Consider the following 19322-nt stretch of genomic DNA (forward strand, 5'->3'; position numbering starts at 1 on the left):
TTTGGCTAGTTTTTACTTTCCAGGTAAACCTATAACCAGCTTGGTACCACAAAACCAATTTATTATTTAAATCTGGGCAACCCTACGGATGTCCAGGAGAACCACATCACTCACGCCAATGGCGAGATAATAGGGTGCAGGGTAGATTATTAGTGCTCACTAAGTGTTAAAAGCAGTTGCTAGCCTGGACATAAGGGCGTAATACCCCTTCCCGCTTTGACTGGGGAGACTGGTACAGAGCTGTCTTCTCTTTCTTCCAAGGTGAAATGACTGAGACATAGTGCTCGTTATCCACCCAGGATGGATCTCGACAGGAGGCAGCCCTACCCCTAACCTTACCCTTCCTGAATATCAATCAATCAATTTAATGTTATAAGACTTTTTACAAGTATTTAAAACATCAGTATTGCAGCACAACATCTAAATATACTTATAACTATAAATTAAAGATAAACTATTACATTTAAAATGTATACTTTTTTGTAACTTGATGTATGTTATAATGTAAAAGAGTTGTTAAGATAATACCATCAATTAGTTAATTTATTTTAATTGAATTAAATAACATTTAAAAGATTAAAAACAATGGAATTAAAAAACAACTAAAATTCAACAATTAACAAAATATTAAAAAAATAAACTAACAATAACAACAAATAAATAAGAACTAGATGTTATAGTCTAATTTAAAATAAGAGTAAAGTAAACTCTAGTTAACACATGTTAGCACTTTTGCTGCTGGTATATACTGAGTAAGTAAGGTGTCTAATAAACCAGCAAGATCAATAGGTTATCTACTGCAGACAATGTGTGAAACTACTCTGTACAAAAACTCTAGCTAACACATGTTAGCACTTTTGCTGCTGGTATATACTGAGTGAGTAAGGTGTCTAATAAACCAGCAAGATCAATAGGTTATCTACTGCAGACAATGTGTGAAACTACTCTGTACAAAAACTCTAGCTAACACATGTTAGCACTTTTGCTGCTGGTATATACTGAGTGAGTAAGGTGTCTAATAAACCAGCAAGATCAATAGGTTATCTACTGCAGACAATGTGTGAAACTACTCTGTACAAAAACTCTAGCTAACACATGTTAGCACTTTTGCTGCTGGTATATACTGAGTGAGTAAGGTGTCTAATAAACCAGCAAGATCAATAGGTTATCTACTGCAGACAATGTGTGAAACTACTCTGTACAAAAACTCTAGCTAACACATGTTAGCACTTTTGCTGCTGGTATATACTGAGTGAGTAAGGTGTCTAATAAACCAGCAAGATCAATAGGTTATCTACTGCAGACAATGTGTGAAACTACTCTGTACAAAAACTCTAGCTAACACATGTTAGCACTTTTGCTGCTGGTATATACTGAGTGAGTAAGGTGTCTAATAAACCAGCAAGATCAATAGGTTATCTACTGCAGACAATGTGTGAAACTACTCTGTACAAAAACTCTAACAAACACATGTCAGCACCTTTGCTGCTGGTATATACTGAGTGAGTAAGGTGTCTAATAAACCAGCAAGATCAATAGGTTATCTAATGCAGACAACTAGTTAAACTACTCTGCTATGGACCCCATTGGGTTAGAATGATCGGATTGGAGAGTTTATTTAATCCTGGCAGCTTCTGGTAGGCTATTAATGTTTTTGCAAAAAAAAGGTTCTTCTTTTATTTTTCCAAATTTCTTTTTTTAATATTCATTTAGGGCATGGTGATAAAGGATCCAGTCATCTGTCCTTTTTGCACATTTTAATAATTTTTGAGTTTTGTTTTGAAGTGTTTCTAACCTCCCAGTCCACCAAGGCACATCTTCAGTTTTTCTCATTGGCCTTATGATAGCGTGTTCAACTAGTTGAGCAGACCTTTCTAATTCAAGTTCATTTTTCTAGTAGGGTTCTATTTCCTCCAACTCTTCGGCTAGGGACACTCGGTATTCTCTCCAGTTGGTAGATTTAGGAACCCTGTCGGTCATGATCACCTCAACTCCTGCCTCTATGTCCTCACCTCTGGGGTTTATGTTAGTGCCCAGAAGGTGTGATGAGCGTTACAGTCACAGCCAAGGACGAGTACTACACCTCTCTCTCTGCAGTGCTGCAGTAGCCTTTCTATTTCCACTGGTGCTGGTGGGCAGTGTGTTGAAGGGTTGGGGAAGTAAGCTGAGGCTATGATTACCTCTTTTTCCACTTTTTTGAGGCTACTTTCACAGACACCGCCACCATATCTTTTGAAATTTGACCTATAACAGGGAAAGCTGTTATATGTTTTGAAATTATAACACTTTCTCTTGGAGTTTCAATTGAATGATCATATATGAGATTACCAACCTGAGATTGAAGAATCCTCTGATGTGACTTCTGTTGATCCAAGGTTCCTGAATTAGGGCAATATCCAGGCTTGTTGTGATAAACCTCCTACTCAAGATTTCGATTACGCCCTTGGTATCTGTATGATGCACATATTTATGGCTTTTTACTACCTCCCCCTGGTGGTCTATCCTCTTGGAGCGTTTGGGGACAGTGCCCCCTTTTATTTTCATTGCCGAAACAGATGGTCCTTTTAGAGAGGATCCCTTCTTCAGGAAGAGAGAGCATCAGTTTTTCTTTTTGAACCACCACACTGCCTTCAGGAACAGACCTATATCAGGTAAGGTATGTACAGATTGCTTTGATACCTTTTCAGTCTCTTCCATTTCCATCTCCTCAGCAGTGTTCTTTTTTTTGGTGACGGTCTCAGATTTTTCTGAAGTCTCCCCCACCTGTTTTGGTTCTTCACTGTTCCCCTGGTGTTTCTTCTTCAGTCTTAACTGAATTTTGCCAAACTTGTTGAATTGTGGGCCCTCTTTTTCAAGCTTCTTGCTGTGGCGCAGTCGACTGCCAGGGTAAGCAGCACTGACTTTTCCTCGTCACTTCTACACAGGACATTCCATCACCAACTGATAGTTCTTTTTCATGCTTTCAAGAACCTCATGATCTTATCAGTGGATTCATTTGTGCTATTTGGAAAATAGGCAGTCGTGACGATTCTTGCACAAGGAATTTCTCCCTCTGGTACAAACCTCAGACTGGCCCCTTCCCAAAGCTTAAGAGAGTCTTGCTTTCCTTTCAGCCATTCTGCTGTGTTGTTATTTTCACATGTGAAAGTCAGGACTCCCTGTCTCCTGTTGGTCCTGTGGTAGCTTGGAGAGTTAGGATCCTCCTGTTCTTTCACGATCGCTTCCAGGATGGAGTTGTGAATATCTTCCATCTGTTCAGATGAGAGCAGGGTTTCGGGAAAATCAGAGTGTAATATTCAGGACTTCTGTTAGGAAGTCTGCCTGTCTTCTTTGGTTGTTCAGCTCGGGTCAGCAATCATTTCCATTCCCTCTATTTTTTGTGGATTTTTATCCACTTTTTGAGTGCTGCTAGAGCTCTCTAGTTTGGTTTATTTTGTTTTCATTTGTACTCATAGTGTTCCACGAGTAGGTATCTAAAGGTCACCCCAAGCATTGTCCCGCTCTACTTGGGGAAGGCTATGTTTAAACTGGAGGTTGCCAGGTATCCAGAGTGCAAGCACTCCCTTGACCACAGCCCTTGGCATTTGCTGTTCCACTTTGGCTTGGAAGATAGAGAAATTAGGTATAGTAGAAGTTAGATTTTTGGGAAGTTTTCTCTTTAGGTGAGAGTAAAATGAAAGAAAAGAAAAGGTAAGGATAGCCTAAAAGAAGCCTGCCAGTTCAACTCAGCCTGATCGGATTTTCATAGAAGACAAGATTTGGATCAGACAGTTCTCAGATGCGCACGCACGAAAATACAGCACGTAAGAAGAGAGAAGACGGCTGTGCGTATGCTTCATGGACTTGCTCACTGCACCTGCCACTTCGCACCCTTTATAATTCATTATGGATGAAAATGTAGAGAACGATCATGTGACCTCAGAGAGCTCATTTTGGATCTTCCATTTCTAGTGATGACGAAGTTTAATCTGACAGACCATGTAGCAGACGGATTTCCTATTAAGTGTTCTCTCACAACTGTGTGAGTCAGACAGAGAAGTAGTGATGTCCTTGGCCTTGCTCATGAACTCGTGAAAATCCCCAACACAAACTGTCGTATGTGAGTGTAAAAACTAGAAAAAGAAAACCAATTTCTTTTACCCTATATGTAATTGTGGAGTTCACACCACACAAAACAGTCATACCATCTGATCGAACAGTATGCCAGACCAGTTCGACAGGGAGGCCGAAAACTCAGGGTGGAATCCTGTGACTTTGAGTAAAAGATGAAACTTTCTATATGGAAATAAGTTAGGATTCAAATTTAGTACTTCATTTTTGTTTGAACTATTTTACTTGTATAAGTATAAATGCAGTCATAAGATTATGATTACCCAGAAAGATATTTCCTTAAAGATCAACCTATATTTTAAGAAAAACAGTAACTGTGTGCGCTTTTTCATAAAAAACCATGTAACAAATAAGTTTTGAGGTAAAAGTTAGGATAACATATTTTTGGAATTAACAGAAAATTTAGAATAAGTTATACATTCACAGTTTTGATGTAAAACTTATTGCTATGCAGTTGCACAACGGAATATTTAAAACAATTTTAAAAGTATTTTAAATTATTTTCATGGAAACTAACAATTGTTTATTGTTATTATAATATTCTCTAAATATTTGTGAATAAATTGACATAGCTGTTTACATCTGTGTGGCTGTTGATACCATTACCAGTTCCTGAAATGCTTGTTTGAAATAACAGCTACTGCATGTATGCGCTGGTGAGATTCAGCCAACACGTGATGTCAGCACAAGACACTGGCTCGTTCCTCAGCATGACGTTTGGCTCGGTGTTGGTGCAGGTCAAGCGGAACTATGATCGCTACATGCAGGCTCAACTGCGCTCCATCCACGAGTCCAAGGTCAACCGCAAGTCCAAGTGTGGAATACTGCCTTTTGTTGCCAACTTTGAGGTCGGTGATGTAATTAGTATCTTATACCTAGGAAATAAGTAATATTTACAATATCAACCGTGAAGTTTACCAAATTTGTAGAGAATAAAAGTTGTTTAATATAAATTCTAACTAAACTGTATATGTTTTTACACCTCAAATATTTAGAAGTTGATTTGATTTTGATTTGATTTGATTTGATAGATCTGTTAATTTTATTGGTATGGTAGTTTTTTTTCTTGAATAATTTTATTTTTAAAAGTATTGTATTAAAGTTACTACTAATGTCTCTTGTGATTTTGTTCTTTGGGCAAGCATTGATTTCTTTCAGTAATTAGTTTCTTTTTTCTAGTTCACTAACCCGAGGTTTTTACCTAAGAAATTTCTAACTTATACGAGTAGAAAATAAGTATTGAAGTAATATACAAAATATGGATAAAGGTGTCACATCTTAAATGATCTGGAGCTTTATAAAGCTGTAGCCATGTTTGTAAATTTAATGTCATATTAAAATCTCTCATATTTTAATCACAAACTTCCCTGGAATACTTGAATAAAAAATGTTGTATTAAGTTAGACACATAATCAAGTATTGTAACTAACTGGCCATCATGATCTGACAACATTGCATTCACACACTCAACTTGAATCTGTGATTGTTTGAGATTGGTTATAATATTGTCCATTGCTGACTGAGTAGTGCTGGTTGACCTATTCACACACTCAACTTGAATCTGTGATTGTTTGAGATTGGTTATAATATTGTCCATTGCTGACTGAGTAGTGCTGGTTGACCTATTCACACACTCAACTTGAATCTGTAATTGTTTGAGATTGGTTATAATATTGTCCATTGCTGACTGAGAAGTGCTGGTTGACCTAGTAGGGGAATCTATTAATTATTTCAAATGACATTGTTTTGATAGATATTTAGATTTTTCACATAACAATTATTTGTCAAGGCGTTAATGTTAATACGAGGGTAATTCGGAAAGTAAGGTCAGATTCGCGTTAACCAGACAAACAGTAAGCGAGCAGCGAAATCCGCATGCGCCCTGACTCCCGGTATGCCTTGCGCGCAGAACGACGCCATTTGAAGTGAAATCGTTGTAGTCTGCTGTTCTCTTGCCTTTTTAAAATGTTTAAAACTATTGAACGTCCCGCCGACTGTGAAATACGGTCTGTGATACGGTTTTTGACAGCAAGGAACGTTTCAGCAGCGGATATTTATCAACAGATAAGTGAAGTGTACTGTCCAAATGCAATGAGTGACAGCAAAGTGCGGAAGTGGGTGAGAGGTTTTAAAGATGGACGGGAAAATGTCCATGGCGAACCACAATCTGGTCGGCTGTCCGAAGATTTGGTGGTCCGAAGTGACCACCGAAGATTTGGTGAAAGCCGTCGATGAAAAAATTCGTGAAGATCGGTGATTCACTGTTTCTTCATTAACAATAGAATTTCCAAACGTGAGCACGTTGTTTAAAATTGTTTCTGAAATTTTGGATTTTCGCAAATTGTGTTCACATTGGGTTCCCAGGCTGCTTACTGAGGAACACAAAAAAAGAAGAATGGGTATTGTTCTTGAATTTTTGATCCAATATCATCAGAAAGGGGATAACCTTTTAGACCACATTGTGACGGGTGACGAGACATGGGTTTCCCACATAACCTCAGAAAAGAAACGCCAGTCAATGGAGTGGCGTCACTCGACGTCACCGGTTAAAGTGGTTAACAAGACTGGTTATCGCCGCAGGCGGCCGACTTCTATGACACCAGCATTCAAAAACTTGTAGATCGTTATGACAAGTGTTTACACAAAAGTGGAAATTATGTAGAAAAATAGTGATTGATGTCAGGAATCAAATAAAACAAGTTTTTAAAAAAAATCTGGTGTGGTTTTTTTTAAATAAAAAAACGGACCTTACTTTCCGAATTACCCTCGTATTTCCACATATCACTATATATCTATACCTATTAGCTAGAATGCTAAAAACCTTATTCAAATTTTCTAGGAATATTTTCATATTTACATTGATTGGAGACCTGTAGAAACCACCTAATAACATTTTTAAATTACCCCAATAAGCCTCAACCAAGCATCGCTAAAAATTTAATCACATAATAAACTTTATTTCTTTAATTTTATTGGTGTTTTGTGGCAAAATAATTACACCTCCACCATTATACTGCTCGTAGCATAGTATAAGTGAGTGCTATAATTTAGTATATTAAGCCTGGTAATTTCATCCTTTTTCATTTTATGCTATGTACACCTGGTTTTATTTAATCTAAAGTAATTTCCAACAAGTAAACTTTTATGGACAAACAATTTATGTTGTGTGGTAGAATAATTTTAAGGCAATAGGAGTACTCCTAACCAATTGATCTCAGTATAAGTTACATTATTTAGGTTATTACAACATGTAGGGTTGTGTGCAATGCTCTCAGGAAAAATACTAGGGTTTTTGTTAAGTCTATACGTGATTCCTTTGTGAAGGGGTTTGGAATACAAAAATAAGGCACAACTTCACTCTGGCTCTGATTAACCACTTCACTCACATAAACACTCTCTGGTCGTAGCTGGTAGACATTTCTTTTAAGAAAATAAGGGTGGAAATTCCACCATGGATGAGAAGTTGTCTGGTAGAACTAGAGTGCCGGCAGATATCTTACTCTGTAAGTTGTGAGAGATGAAATTGTTCAGAGTCTACATAAAGTCAAGGTATGAAAGTCTGTTTCTTACTTTTTTTTGTTTAGGAACGTTCATTTCTTGTGATTATTTTAAAAGAACCTCCAGCAAGTTGTGGACATTTCATTGCATTTGATTATTTCAGTAGAAAGTCCAGTAAGTTGTTGAAATTTCATTATATTAATTGATTATTTTACCAGAACCTCTAGTAAGTTGTTAAAATTTCATATTTAATTATTTTATAAGAACCTCCAGCAAGTTGTTCAAATTTCATTATATTAATTGATTATTTTACCAGAACCTCTAGTAAGTTGTTAAAATTTCATACTTAATTATTTTATAAGAACCTCCAGCAAGTTTTTGAAATTTCATAATATTTGATTATTTTATAAGAACCTCCAGGAAGTTGTTAAAATTTCATTATATTTGATTATTTTAATAGAACCTCGAACAATATGTTGAAATTTTATTATATTTGATTATTTTAACAGAAACTCCAGCAAGTTGTAGAAATTTCATTATATTTGATTATTTTACCAGAACCTCCAGCAAGTTGTTGAAAGTTCGTTATATTTGATTATTTTAATAGAATCTCGAACAATATGTTGATATTTCATTATTTTACCAGAACCTCCAGCAAATTGTTGAAATTTCATTATATTTTATTATCTAAACAGAACCTCCAGCAAGTTGTTAAAATTTCATAATATTTGATTATTTTATAAGAACCTCCAGTAAGTTGTTAAATTTCATAATATTTGATTATTTTATAAGAACCTCCAGTAAGTTGTTAAAATTTCATTATATTTGATTATTTTATAAGAACCTCCAGCAAGTTGTTAAAATTTCATAATATTTGATTATTTTATAAGAACCTCCAGTAAGTTGTCAAAATTTCATTATATTTGATTATTTTATAAGAACCTCCAGTAAGTTGTTAAAATTTCATTATATTTGATTATTTTATAAGAACCTCCAGTAAGTTGTTAAAATTTCATAATATTTGATTATTTTATAAGAACCTCCAGTAAGTTGTTAAATTTCATAATATTTGATTATTTTATAAGAACCTCCAGTAAGTTGTTAAAATTTCATTATATTTGATTATTTTATAAGAACCTCTAGTAAGTTGTTAAAATTTCATAATATTTAATTATTTTATACAAACCTGCAGCAAGTTCTTGAAATTTCATAATATTTGATTATTTTATAAGAACCTCCAGGAAGTTGTTGAAATTTCATAATATTTGATTATTTTATAAGAATCTCCAGTAAGTTGTTAAAATTTCATTATATTTGATTATTTTAATAGAACCTCGAACAATATGTTGATATTTCATTATATTTGATTATTTTAATAAAAAGTCCAGTAATTTGTGGAACTTTTATTATATTTGATTATTTTATAAGAACTCTAGCAAGTTATTGAAATTTCATTATATTTGATAATTTTAATAGAAATTTGATTGTTTTAATAGAACCTCCAGTCAGTAGCGTAGCCAGAAATTTCGTTCGGGGGGGGGGGTCCGAAACCGGGGATCCGGGGGACGTTTTGTGTGTTATTTGTCAATGAGTTCACTGGTAAAAGGTAAATACCAAAAATATGAAGCTTTAGTAACTACGCCTTATAGAAAGTGGAAAGATGTAATACGCAAATTAAACTCTCACAGCAACTCTAGTACCACAAATTTTCTTGTATAGCTACAGAAACTTTACGAAGTTCGATTCTGGCCGAGTAGAAAGCACCAAAGTGATGTTGAATTCACTGGATAAGAAAGAAAAATAACAAAACAGAGCTTCTCTCAAGCGTATAATTGACACGACTATATTCTGTGGAGAAAATGAAATACCCCTTCGGGGACATTGGGCCACTGACGGCCGAAAACCCTTTAGAAAAGGAGGGCAATTTTCGAGCGTTGCTCGGGTACAGATCAAACTAACGGTCGGGAAATGCACCGGAAAAACTCTACTGATTAGAAGTTTGCCTACTTTGGATTTCACTGATTGAGGTATTTATGAATGAGTTATAATGACGATTTTTTTGTATCATTACACTATAGACAAGTATATTATCGGCCTATTTATCGGAAAAATAAAAAAAATCACTTTCGGTCGGAGATCAAATACACCTGAAAAACTCTAATGATTAGAACTTCAACTACTTCGGACTTCAGTTAAGCCGCGTTTACACCTGAATTGGCAACCAAAAATTGCCAACTGTAGTTGCCGATGGAAGTTTGCAATTTGTATCTGCAACCATGAACACAGTTTGCTCAATAACTGTAACTTGCAACCAAAAAAATTAGACAGTATATAGAATGTCGAGTGCAGAAGAGGTTGTACTTGCTGCGGCAGCGTGTGTTGTTCTATGTAAATTGAGAAGACGGAGAAGACTTGGGTTCGACTTTCATTGCAGGCAAGAGCAAGAGCGATCTATTGAGTGACTTAAATAGGGATGATACAGATCCTTTGACGGGAGAATTAAAATGCGATGGCAGTATAAAAAACTGTTTAAGAATGTCGAGCAACGATTTTGAATGTTTAATTGTTGGTATTGGACACATAATTAGCAAAAAGGATACTAACTACAGGAAAACAATTCCAGTGCGTGAAAGGTAAGCTATAACTTTGCGATTTTTGGCAACTGGCGACTCTTATACAAGCATCAGTTATTTGTTTAAAGTTTCAAAAAGTGCGATATCTCTCTTTGTGCCAGATGTTTGTGAGGCTTTGATATGTTTCCTGAAGTATAACATACAGGTGAGTAAATGTTAAATACCTATCGACCACGTGGAGCCGATAGGTGGCAGGGGTAGCGGGGTTTGTTGCAGACTCAAGTCGCCGCTCAATTTGGCACTGCAACTCGTATTGCCGACCGAGGTTGGCAACCGCTTTTGATCTTTACCGACTTCAGTCGGAAAACCAAATTTTGGTTGCCAATTCGTAAAATCGGTCTGCAACTACAGTTGGCAATGCGAAATGCAGTTGTTTTAAGGCGTTCGACTAAAAATTGCCGATAAAAGTCTGTAATCATTGGTTGCCAACTCCGGTGTAAACGCGGCTTTATTGAGGTATACGTGATATTTTTGATTGAGTTAGGACGACGATTTTTTGTTATCATTAAACTGTACTCGGCTACCTATATAGTTATAAAAAAAAACACATCCGGTCGGTAAATACCGAAGAAAAGCTCTCTATAGATTAGAGTTTTGACGATTTTGGATTTCACTGGTTGAGTGATTGAGGTAAAAGTGGTACCTAGAATTATGTTAGGACATTGATTTTATATATTAATTCAACGCCGACTAATACATATATAATTATCGAGAAAAAGAACAATAAAACACTTCCGGTCGGAAAATACCGAGGAAAAGCTCTACTGATTGAGATTTTGACGATTTTGGATTTCACTGGTTGAGATAAAAGTGGTAGCCTACTTATAATAATGTTAGGACATTGATTTTAGGTATCAATTCAACGCCGACTAATACTAATATAATTATCGAGAAAAAAAAACAAAAATAATCACTTCCTATCGGAATATACTAAGGAAAATGAAATAATAACTCAGTCAGTGAAATCCAAAGTAGTCGGAACTTCTTATCAGTAGAGTTTTTCCAGTGTATTATCCGACCGGAAGTGATTTTTTCAATTTTTTCTTTGATAATGATATAGGTATTAGTCGGCGTTCAATTGATACCTAAAATCAACGTCCTAACATAATTCTAAGTACCACTTTTACCCCAACCACTCAACCAGTGAAATCCAAAATCATCAAAATCTCAATCAGTAGAGCTTTTCCTCGGTATTTTCCGACCGGAAGTGTTTTATTGTTCTTTTTCTCGAAAATTATATATTATGTATTAGTCGGCGTTGAATTAATATCTAAAATCAAGGTCCTAACATAATTCTAAGTACAGTACCACTTTTACCCAACCACTCAACCATTGAAATCCAAAATCGTCAAAACTTGAATCTATAGAGAGCTTTTCTTTCGTATTTACCGACCGGAAGTGATTTTTTCTCGATAATTATATAAGTACAGTGTACAGTTTCATGATAACAAAAATCGTCGTCCTAACTCAATCGAAAACACCACGTTTACTTCAATCACTGAAGTCCAAATTAGTTGAAGTTCTAATCGGTAGAGTTTTTCAAGTGTATTTTCCGACTGAAAGTAATTGTTTATATTTTTTTTCGATAATTATATACACATCCACAGTTTGACACCTAAAATCAACGTCGTAACTTAATTCTATGCAGTCATTATTCGTCCCCAAGACGAATTTGAACAAAGTGGTCGCTAATTTAAACTGTTCGCCGTGTTACGGTTCAAGTTACTTTGCGACGTCACGTGACCGCGCCCTATAGAAATGCCGTGATTACACTACACTATCCGAAAGGCCGAGCCCAAAAGTATCGTTTGATACTTTATGATTTAAACGAAAGGACAATTATATTTTTAACAACGGTCACTTTAATCAATTAAATCAATCAATTTAATGTTTGTAGACAAGAGTAATGATAACCTTTCCCTTTTTCTCCTGCTCCATGCTTTATTTTTTTATATGTCTCAAAATTTCGGGGGGGGGGGGTCCGGACCCCCTGGACCCCCCCCTTTGCTACGCTACTGCCTCCAGTAAGTTGTTGAAATTTCATTATACAGGATGAGTCTAAAAGGACTTTACAACTTTGAAATTATATAGATATTTATTGACTTTACTTACAGACTTGATATATGTGTCATTTTTTATTAAATTATTTCAAGTTTATTGTCATATTCTTATTTCGGTTCGATGTGACTTCCATTAGTGATACGGCAAACATCCCACCGGTAATCAATTTCTCGCCACACCCGTTCTAGCAAATCTGGTGTAGCTTCAGCAACCGTAGCTGTGATTCTTCTTCTTAGATCTGCAAGACTGGCTGGTAGAGGTGGAACATACACTTTATCTTTAATGAAACCCCATAGAAAAAAATCCATAGGAGTCAAATCGGGGGAACGAGGTGGCCATGTAATTGGTCCTGAACGCCCAATCCAGCGACCTGGAAATGGACCGTTTAGGAAATCCCTAACATCTGTTAGGTAGTGAGGTGGTGCTCCGTCTTGCTGGTAGTAGAAAGGAGCATCCTGTTGTTCATCTTCATCAATTTGAGGAATCAAAAAATTCTCCAACATATCAAGGTAAATGATACCAGTGACAGTTCTCTCCATGAAGAAAAATGGCCCGTACACTTTAAATTTACTCATCGCACAAAACACATTCACTTTTGGACTGTCCCGAACTTGTTCAAGGGATTCTCTTGGGTTTTCGTTCCCCCATATTCTGCAGTTATGGGTGTTCACTTTACCACTGATATGAAAGGTACTCTCATCACTGCAGATTATTGAGTTCAGGAATGTCTCATCTTCCCCCATTCGATCCAACATTACAGCACAGAATTCTCCACGAGCAGCTTTATCTAAATCAGTGATATGTTGTACCATCGTAAGTCTGTTTGGTTTTAAGTGCAAACGTCTCCGTAGCACTCGCCAAACTGTCTTTTGTGGAATTCCAGTCTCCACAGCTGCAGGCCGCGTTGATTTTTTAGGACTACGGGCAAAGGATTCCCTGACGTGTTCGACAGTAGCATCACTAACCTGTGGGCGACCTGGCGATTTCTCATGCCGAACACAACAACCTGTCTCGACAAAATTCTTGTGCCAGCTGTAAATAGAAGGCCTGCTTGGAGAGTCTCTTCCGTATTCTGTGCGAAATCTACGCTGAACACTTGTAGCAGAGTTTGTTTCATGAAACAATAACACACAGTGAGCACGCTCCGCACCAGTGAAAGTAGCCATTTTAGTACAGACGAAGCTGGCGCTCGCAGTGGCGGAACTTGGTACTACAGCACTACGGGAGTCAAACTTGAAGTAATTTGCTACAAAATGACACGTATATCAAGTCTGTAAGTAAAGCTAATAAATATCTATATAATTTAAAAGTTGTAAAGTCCTTTTAGACTCACCCTATATTTGATTATTTTAATAGAAATTTGATTGTTTTAATAGAACCTCCAGCAAGTTGTTGAAATTTCATTATATTTGATTATTTCAATAGAAAGTCCAGTAAGTTGTTAAGATTTCATTATATTTGATTACTTTAACAGAACCTCCAGCAAGTGGTTGAAATTTTATTATGTATGCAGCAAAAACATTTGGTGAAACATTGTCTGTATGGGTTGTAAACCCGTAGGTGAGCATACAAGGTATTTCACTCATCTTCTGATGAAATCTTTAGCCAACTGATGAAATGCTAAACTACGGTCTTCTATAATAGGCTTATTGTAAATAAGTATTTAAATAACTATGGAGATGGTTGTACATCGATACCTCAATCCGTTTGGAATATATCCAGGCCTATCAGAACTTGATTTACTTAATTGAACTTAATTACCTTAAGGTTTTTATATATGAAACATTAATGTCAGTGAAAAATCGTGTTTATAGCTTAGGCAAAAGTGGTGAGGACCATAGTTATATGAAGAAATAGAAATAATATTGCAGTAGTTCAACTACATAACTTACTTCTTTCTGTAAAAAATGAATATACATAGGTTTTAAATGTTTTAATTAAATTAAATTGTTTAAATTAATCAAGTGTACAGTGATGACTTTTATTATGAACACAAGTTTTTGAGTAGTTTAGGTGATTTAAAGATGCTCCCAAACACACAAGTTGACAACACATGCATTGGTAGATGTTGTTCAACTACATTTCCGAGTCAGAATCACTACCCTACGTGAGGGTTAACAGAGAAAACGGAATGACTTGTGGAAAAACAAGTCATAGATCCTCCACCAGGGTAATGTTCCAGCCCACAATTTTTTGTCAGTGAAGGTGTTTTTGGCTAAACACAACATCTCCGTCTTAGATCATCCACCCGACTTGGCCCTCTGTAATGATTTTGGTTCCATAAAGCCAAGTCAGCTTTCAAAGGAACAAGATTTGGGACTGTTCAAAAGAAAAAGCAACAGAGGTCATGAACAGGGAAATGATCAGCTACGAGAATAAGTATATTAAGATATTCAGCCATTGTATTTGTTATGTGGCTCCGCCAATACTAATATAATTATTTTCTAGCCACATTTCGTATTGTGTTGTTAGGTTATAAATGTACACTGATAGTAAGTTTTAAAGTTCAGTTAATTTCGTTAAATGGTAAATACGTTGAACACAGGATATTGTAACAATTATTATTGATGTTTTAATAATTAATTGTTAACAAGATGTTAAAATACTTTAATCTGTGTTGTCATACATGCCATGGCATAATCCAGTATTTATTTAATTTTCAGTAAATTTAGTAATTAAAATAAAAATTACTTTACTATTGATTTAGTTTATCATTGTGTTTATTTGTTTTTGCATCTTTTCAGTAGTAACTCACCAATATGTAGAAACTTTAATATATAAGTTAGTATACTTACATAATTATGTATTTATGTAGGAGTTTGCAAACCACGCAGAATTGATATTCAAGGACACAGAACGTCGGGGTGACTTGGATAAGTGGTACATCAAACTTGGGACAGCCATGTTTGAGGTGATCCCCTCAGTTGCTGCAGACCACCACAAGACACCCTCTGAGGTCGTCAAAATGGGTCAGTAGAGAGAGAGTGATGCCTAGAAATATAACATTTATTTTATGGGCACTTCACTGTTTCATCTGTATTTAAACTCTTGAAATACAAATTGCAAAAATATCTTGGTTGTACTTTATTTTACATTTTAATACTTAAATGATGTAATATATTAGTTTCAGATCAATTATTTGGTTATATAAAATAGGGTTGCTATGCTCAGAGAAAATCACGAAATTGGTGATTTTAACATTTGCTTAGTCTACAAAGATGAGGATAAACTCCGGAAGTAAAATGAAAACCTCTGGAATTCCTTAAAATTTCCTGCCACGGAATTCGTTATTTTCCTTTTATAGATAATATCACAGGTCTAGAGACAGTAATTGTTTTATTATCTAGATAAAAAATAATCGTTCTTGAAAAATAAATAATTGGTTACAATAAATTTCTATTAACAAGCAATTTGTATCGCCTACTTGCATGACCTCGTATACAAGTTACAACTAATCCACTTCCAGTTATGTGAGGAATTATCAGACCTGGGTCTAATCTTTTTAAATTAAGAATATGTCACTTTAATTTGATCATTTTTTCCTTTGAGAAACTTTCCACCACATGTTCTCTCTGCTCTCACAATTGAAGATATCCAGGCTAGATTCTGACACCCTGAAGACAGTGTTGTTTAGTTAGTAGAAGAACAGTCATATATGACAATACAATTTTCTTATTTCTTCCTTTTAGAAACTTTCCACCACATGTTCTCTCTGCTCTCACAATTGAAGATATCCAGGCTAGATTCTGACACCCTGAAGACAGTGTTGTTTAGTTAGTAGAAGAACAGTCGTATATGACAATATAATTTTCTTATTTCTTCCTTTTAGAAAATTTCCACCACATGTTCTCTCTGCTCTCACAATTGAAGATATCCAGGCTAGATTCTGACACCCTGAAGACAGTGTTGTTTAGTTAGTAGAAGAACAGTCGTATATGACATTATAATTTTCTTATTTCTTCCTTTCAGAAAATTTCCACGTACCTTCTCTCTGCTCTCACAATTGAAGATATCCAGGCTAGATTCTGACACCCTGAAGACAGTGTTGTTTAGTTAGTAGAAGAACAGTCGTATATGACAATATAATTTTCTTATTTCTTCCTTTTAGAAAATTTCCACGTACCCTCTCTCTGCTCTCACAATTGAAGATATCCAGGCTAGATTCTGACACCCTGAAGACAGTGTTGTTTAGTTAGTAGAAGAATAGTCATATATGACAATATAATTTTCTTATTTCTTCCTTTTAGAAAATTTCCACGTACCCTCTCTCTGCTCTCACAATTGAAGATATCCAGGCTAGATTCTGACACCCTGAAGACAGTGTTGTTTAGTTAGTAGAAGAATAGTCATATATGACAATATAATTTTCTTATTTCTACCTTTTAGAAAATTTCCACGTACCCTCTCTCTGCTCTCACAATTGAAGATATCCAGGCTAGATTCTGACACCCTGAAGACAGTGTTGTTTAGTTAGTAGAAGAACAGTCTTATATGACATTATAATTTTCTTATTTCTTCCTTTTAGAAAATTTCCACGTACCCTCTCTCTGCTCTCACAATTGAAGATATCCAGGCTAGATTCTGACACCCTGAAGACAGTGTTGTTTAGTTAGTAGAAGAACAGTCTTATATGACATTATAATTTTCTTATTTCTTCCTTTTAGAAAATTTCCACGTACCCTCTCTCTGCTCTCACAATTGAAGATATCCAGGCTAGATTCTGACACCCTGAAGACAGTGTTGTTTAGTTAGTAGAAGAATAGTCTTATATGAGATTATAATTTTCTTATTTCTTCCTTTCAGAAAATTTCCACGTACCTGAGAATAATGAGAATAATGATTTATTCCTTCAAAAAATTACAAAACCATTACAAAAATAAAATCTTAGGAATAGCCTAATCACATGTCCAGTAGTATGATTATTAACAAAATAAAATAAACTTAATATTACTTTTAGAGTTCAGTTTGCATTAAATTACATGCTGGCCACTCTCCGAGGTGCCTGAAACTACAAATGAACTAAAAATAAGAATAAAAAAAATATAACCAACATAAAAATAACTAGTACCGTAATTACTTATGCATATAATGTCAGAATAAAAATTATCTAATATTAACAGTAAAAACAACATAACAATTAGTATCCTCTTTATACAATTCGAATTTAAAAAAACAAAACAAATTAAAAACATAGCAGCAAACATAGTACATTAAAAACAAATCAACATTATAAACATATAAATAACTTCTGTCAAAGAAAAATCAATGCGCTATTTAGGCACATTCACTATTACACAATGCATGTACATGCATTCAATAACACACAGTACATTATACATTATATGCAATAACCATCTATATACAATTTGGTACATGAAACCAAATTAATTTTTATATAAAATAAACAGTAACTTTTAACTTTAGCTAATGACTCTATTAAAGAATATAACATCATCTATCTCAATTAACCAGTCAAATACACTATTGCTGAAAAGGTTTAATTTGTCTATTGATCTAATATTAATAGGTAATTTATATTAATAGGTAATTTATTAAAGAATTTTGGACCTACGTACTGAAAGCATAGTCTAAATATTTCCTTTTTTACTTTTGGTACTCTAAAAATTCTTTTATTTACGTTTCTTGTTCCATATACAAGGAAAGTTGTACCTTCATTGCCACTTCTTCTATAAAACAGTTTCAGCACTTTATACACATATAAATGTTGAATGGGTAGAGTTCTAATTTGTTGGAATAGGGGGAACGAGCTATCTCTGAGTTTTTTTCCTAGCATTATACGCACTATATGATTTTGTGACACTCTAAGATTATCTATTAGACTTCTGTACGCACCTCCCCAACAGATTATTCCGTACTGAAGTCTTGACTGGACTAAAGAATAGTAGAGGCTTCGCAATAAAAATTTATCACAGAATTGTTTTAAAAAGTAGAATGTTCTTACTGTAGATCGTATTTTACTGTTCAGCTCCTGAATATGTTTTCCCCAATTCAATTTTTCATCAATAGTGATTCCTAAATACTTAAAATGACTAACCTGTTCTATAGCTTGGCAGGTACACAGACTAGTTTGTGTACAATCCTGTAGGTGATATGTAAGCGGAATTTCAAAAAGAAAGTCTATAAAGCCGAAATTTATATATTTTGTTTTGTTTACATTTATTTGCATCTTATTGTTACAGCACCATCGTTGCATTAAGGATATGTCCGTTGTAATCCTTTGATGCAGAATTTCTATTTCTTTTTCCGCATAAAAAATCGCAATGTCATCTGCAAATGCACTAATTTTACCACGAAAAGTCTGTTCAAGTAGGTCGTTAATAAAAATAAGGTCGTAAACCAATTTAAAGCTATTCCTCTGATTCCTATTGATTCTAGTTTACTTAATAAAATTCTGTGGTTAACTAAGTTGAAAGCTTTATGAAAATCAATGAATAGTCCTGTAACTTTATTGCTTTCGTTTAAATTTAAATATATCTTATTAGTGAAGTTTATTAGCGCGTCGGTAGATTTCCCTTTCCTGAACCCGTATTGGTTAATATTAATAAAATTGTTTCTATTAAGGAATTTAACTAAACGTATATTGACTATTTTTTCGAATATTTTAGAGAAAATTGAAAGTAGGTTGATTGGTCTAAGGTTGCTTAATTGTGTGGAGTTTCCTTTTTTTAACAGAGGCACAACAATACTCTTTTTCAGTTTATTTGGAAAAATTCCGGTAGTCATGCTGCAATTTATAAGATAAGTTAATACTGGTGTAATAAATATTTTAATTTCTTTTATAAGTTTGGTACTAAAGGCGTCGAATCCAGTTGATCGTTTATTTTTTAGATGATTGATAATATTTTCGACTTCTGTTTCTGTAGTTGGAAACATAAAACGGGAATTAACGTAATGGGCTGGCGAGACTAGCGCAGGTAGCAGCGCGGCCGGCAAGCAGCTTGCACAGTTTGTTCTTGACCGTAATAGTCAGCTGATTGAACAGAGATAAAATATTTGTTT

General features: G+C 34.9%; 1 protein-coding gene across 4 annotated transcripts in view; it reads left to right on the forward strand.

Moving 5' to 3' along the window:
- LOC124360935 (exocyst complex component 1) overlaps positions 1-19322 on the forward strand; it is a 195597-nt gene that overhangs the window by 133577 nt on the left and 42698 nt on the right. For 3 of the 4 annotated variants that reach the window (XM_046814952.1, XM_046814949.1, XM_046814950.1), the window contains 2 exons: positions 4748-4958; positions 15118-15271. In XM_046814952.1, coding sequence (XP_046670908.1) covers positions 4748-4958; positions 15118-15271 — 365 coding nt within the window. Of the gene's footprint in view, positions 1-4747; positions 4959-15117; positions 15272-16131; positions 16708-19322 lie in introns of those variants that run through there. The other variant, XM_046814951.1, reaches the window with a different exon arrangement.

Source organism: Homalodisca vitripennis, chromosome 4 (assembly GCF_021130785.1).
Source record: "Homalodisca vitripennis isolate AUS2020 chromosome 4, UT_GWSS_2.1, whole genome shotgun sequence".
In the NCBI taxonomy this organism is placed as follows: domain Eukaryota; kingdom Metazoa; phylum Arthropoda; class Insecta; order Hemiptera; family Cicadellidae; genus Homalodisca; species Homalodisca vitripennis.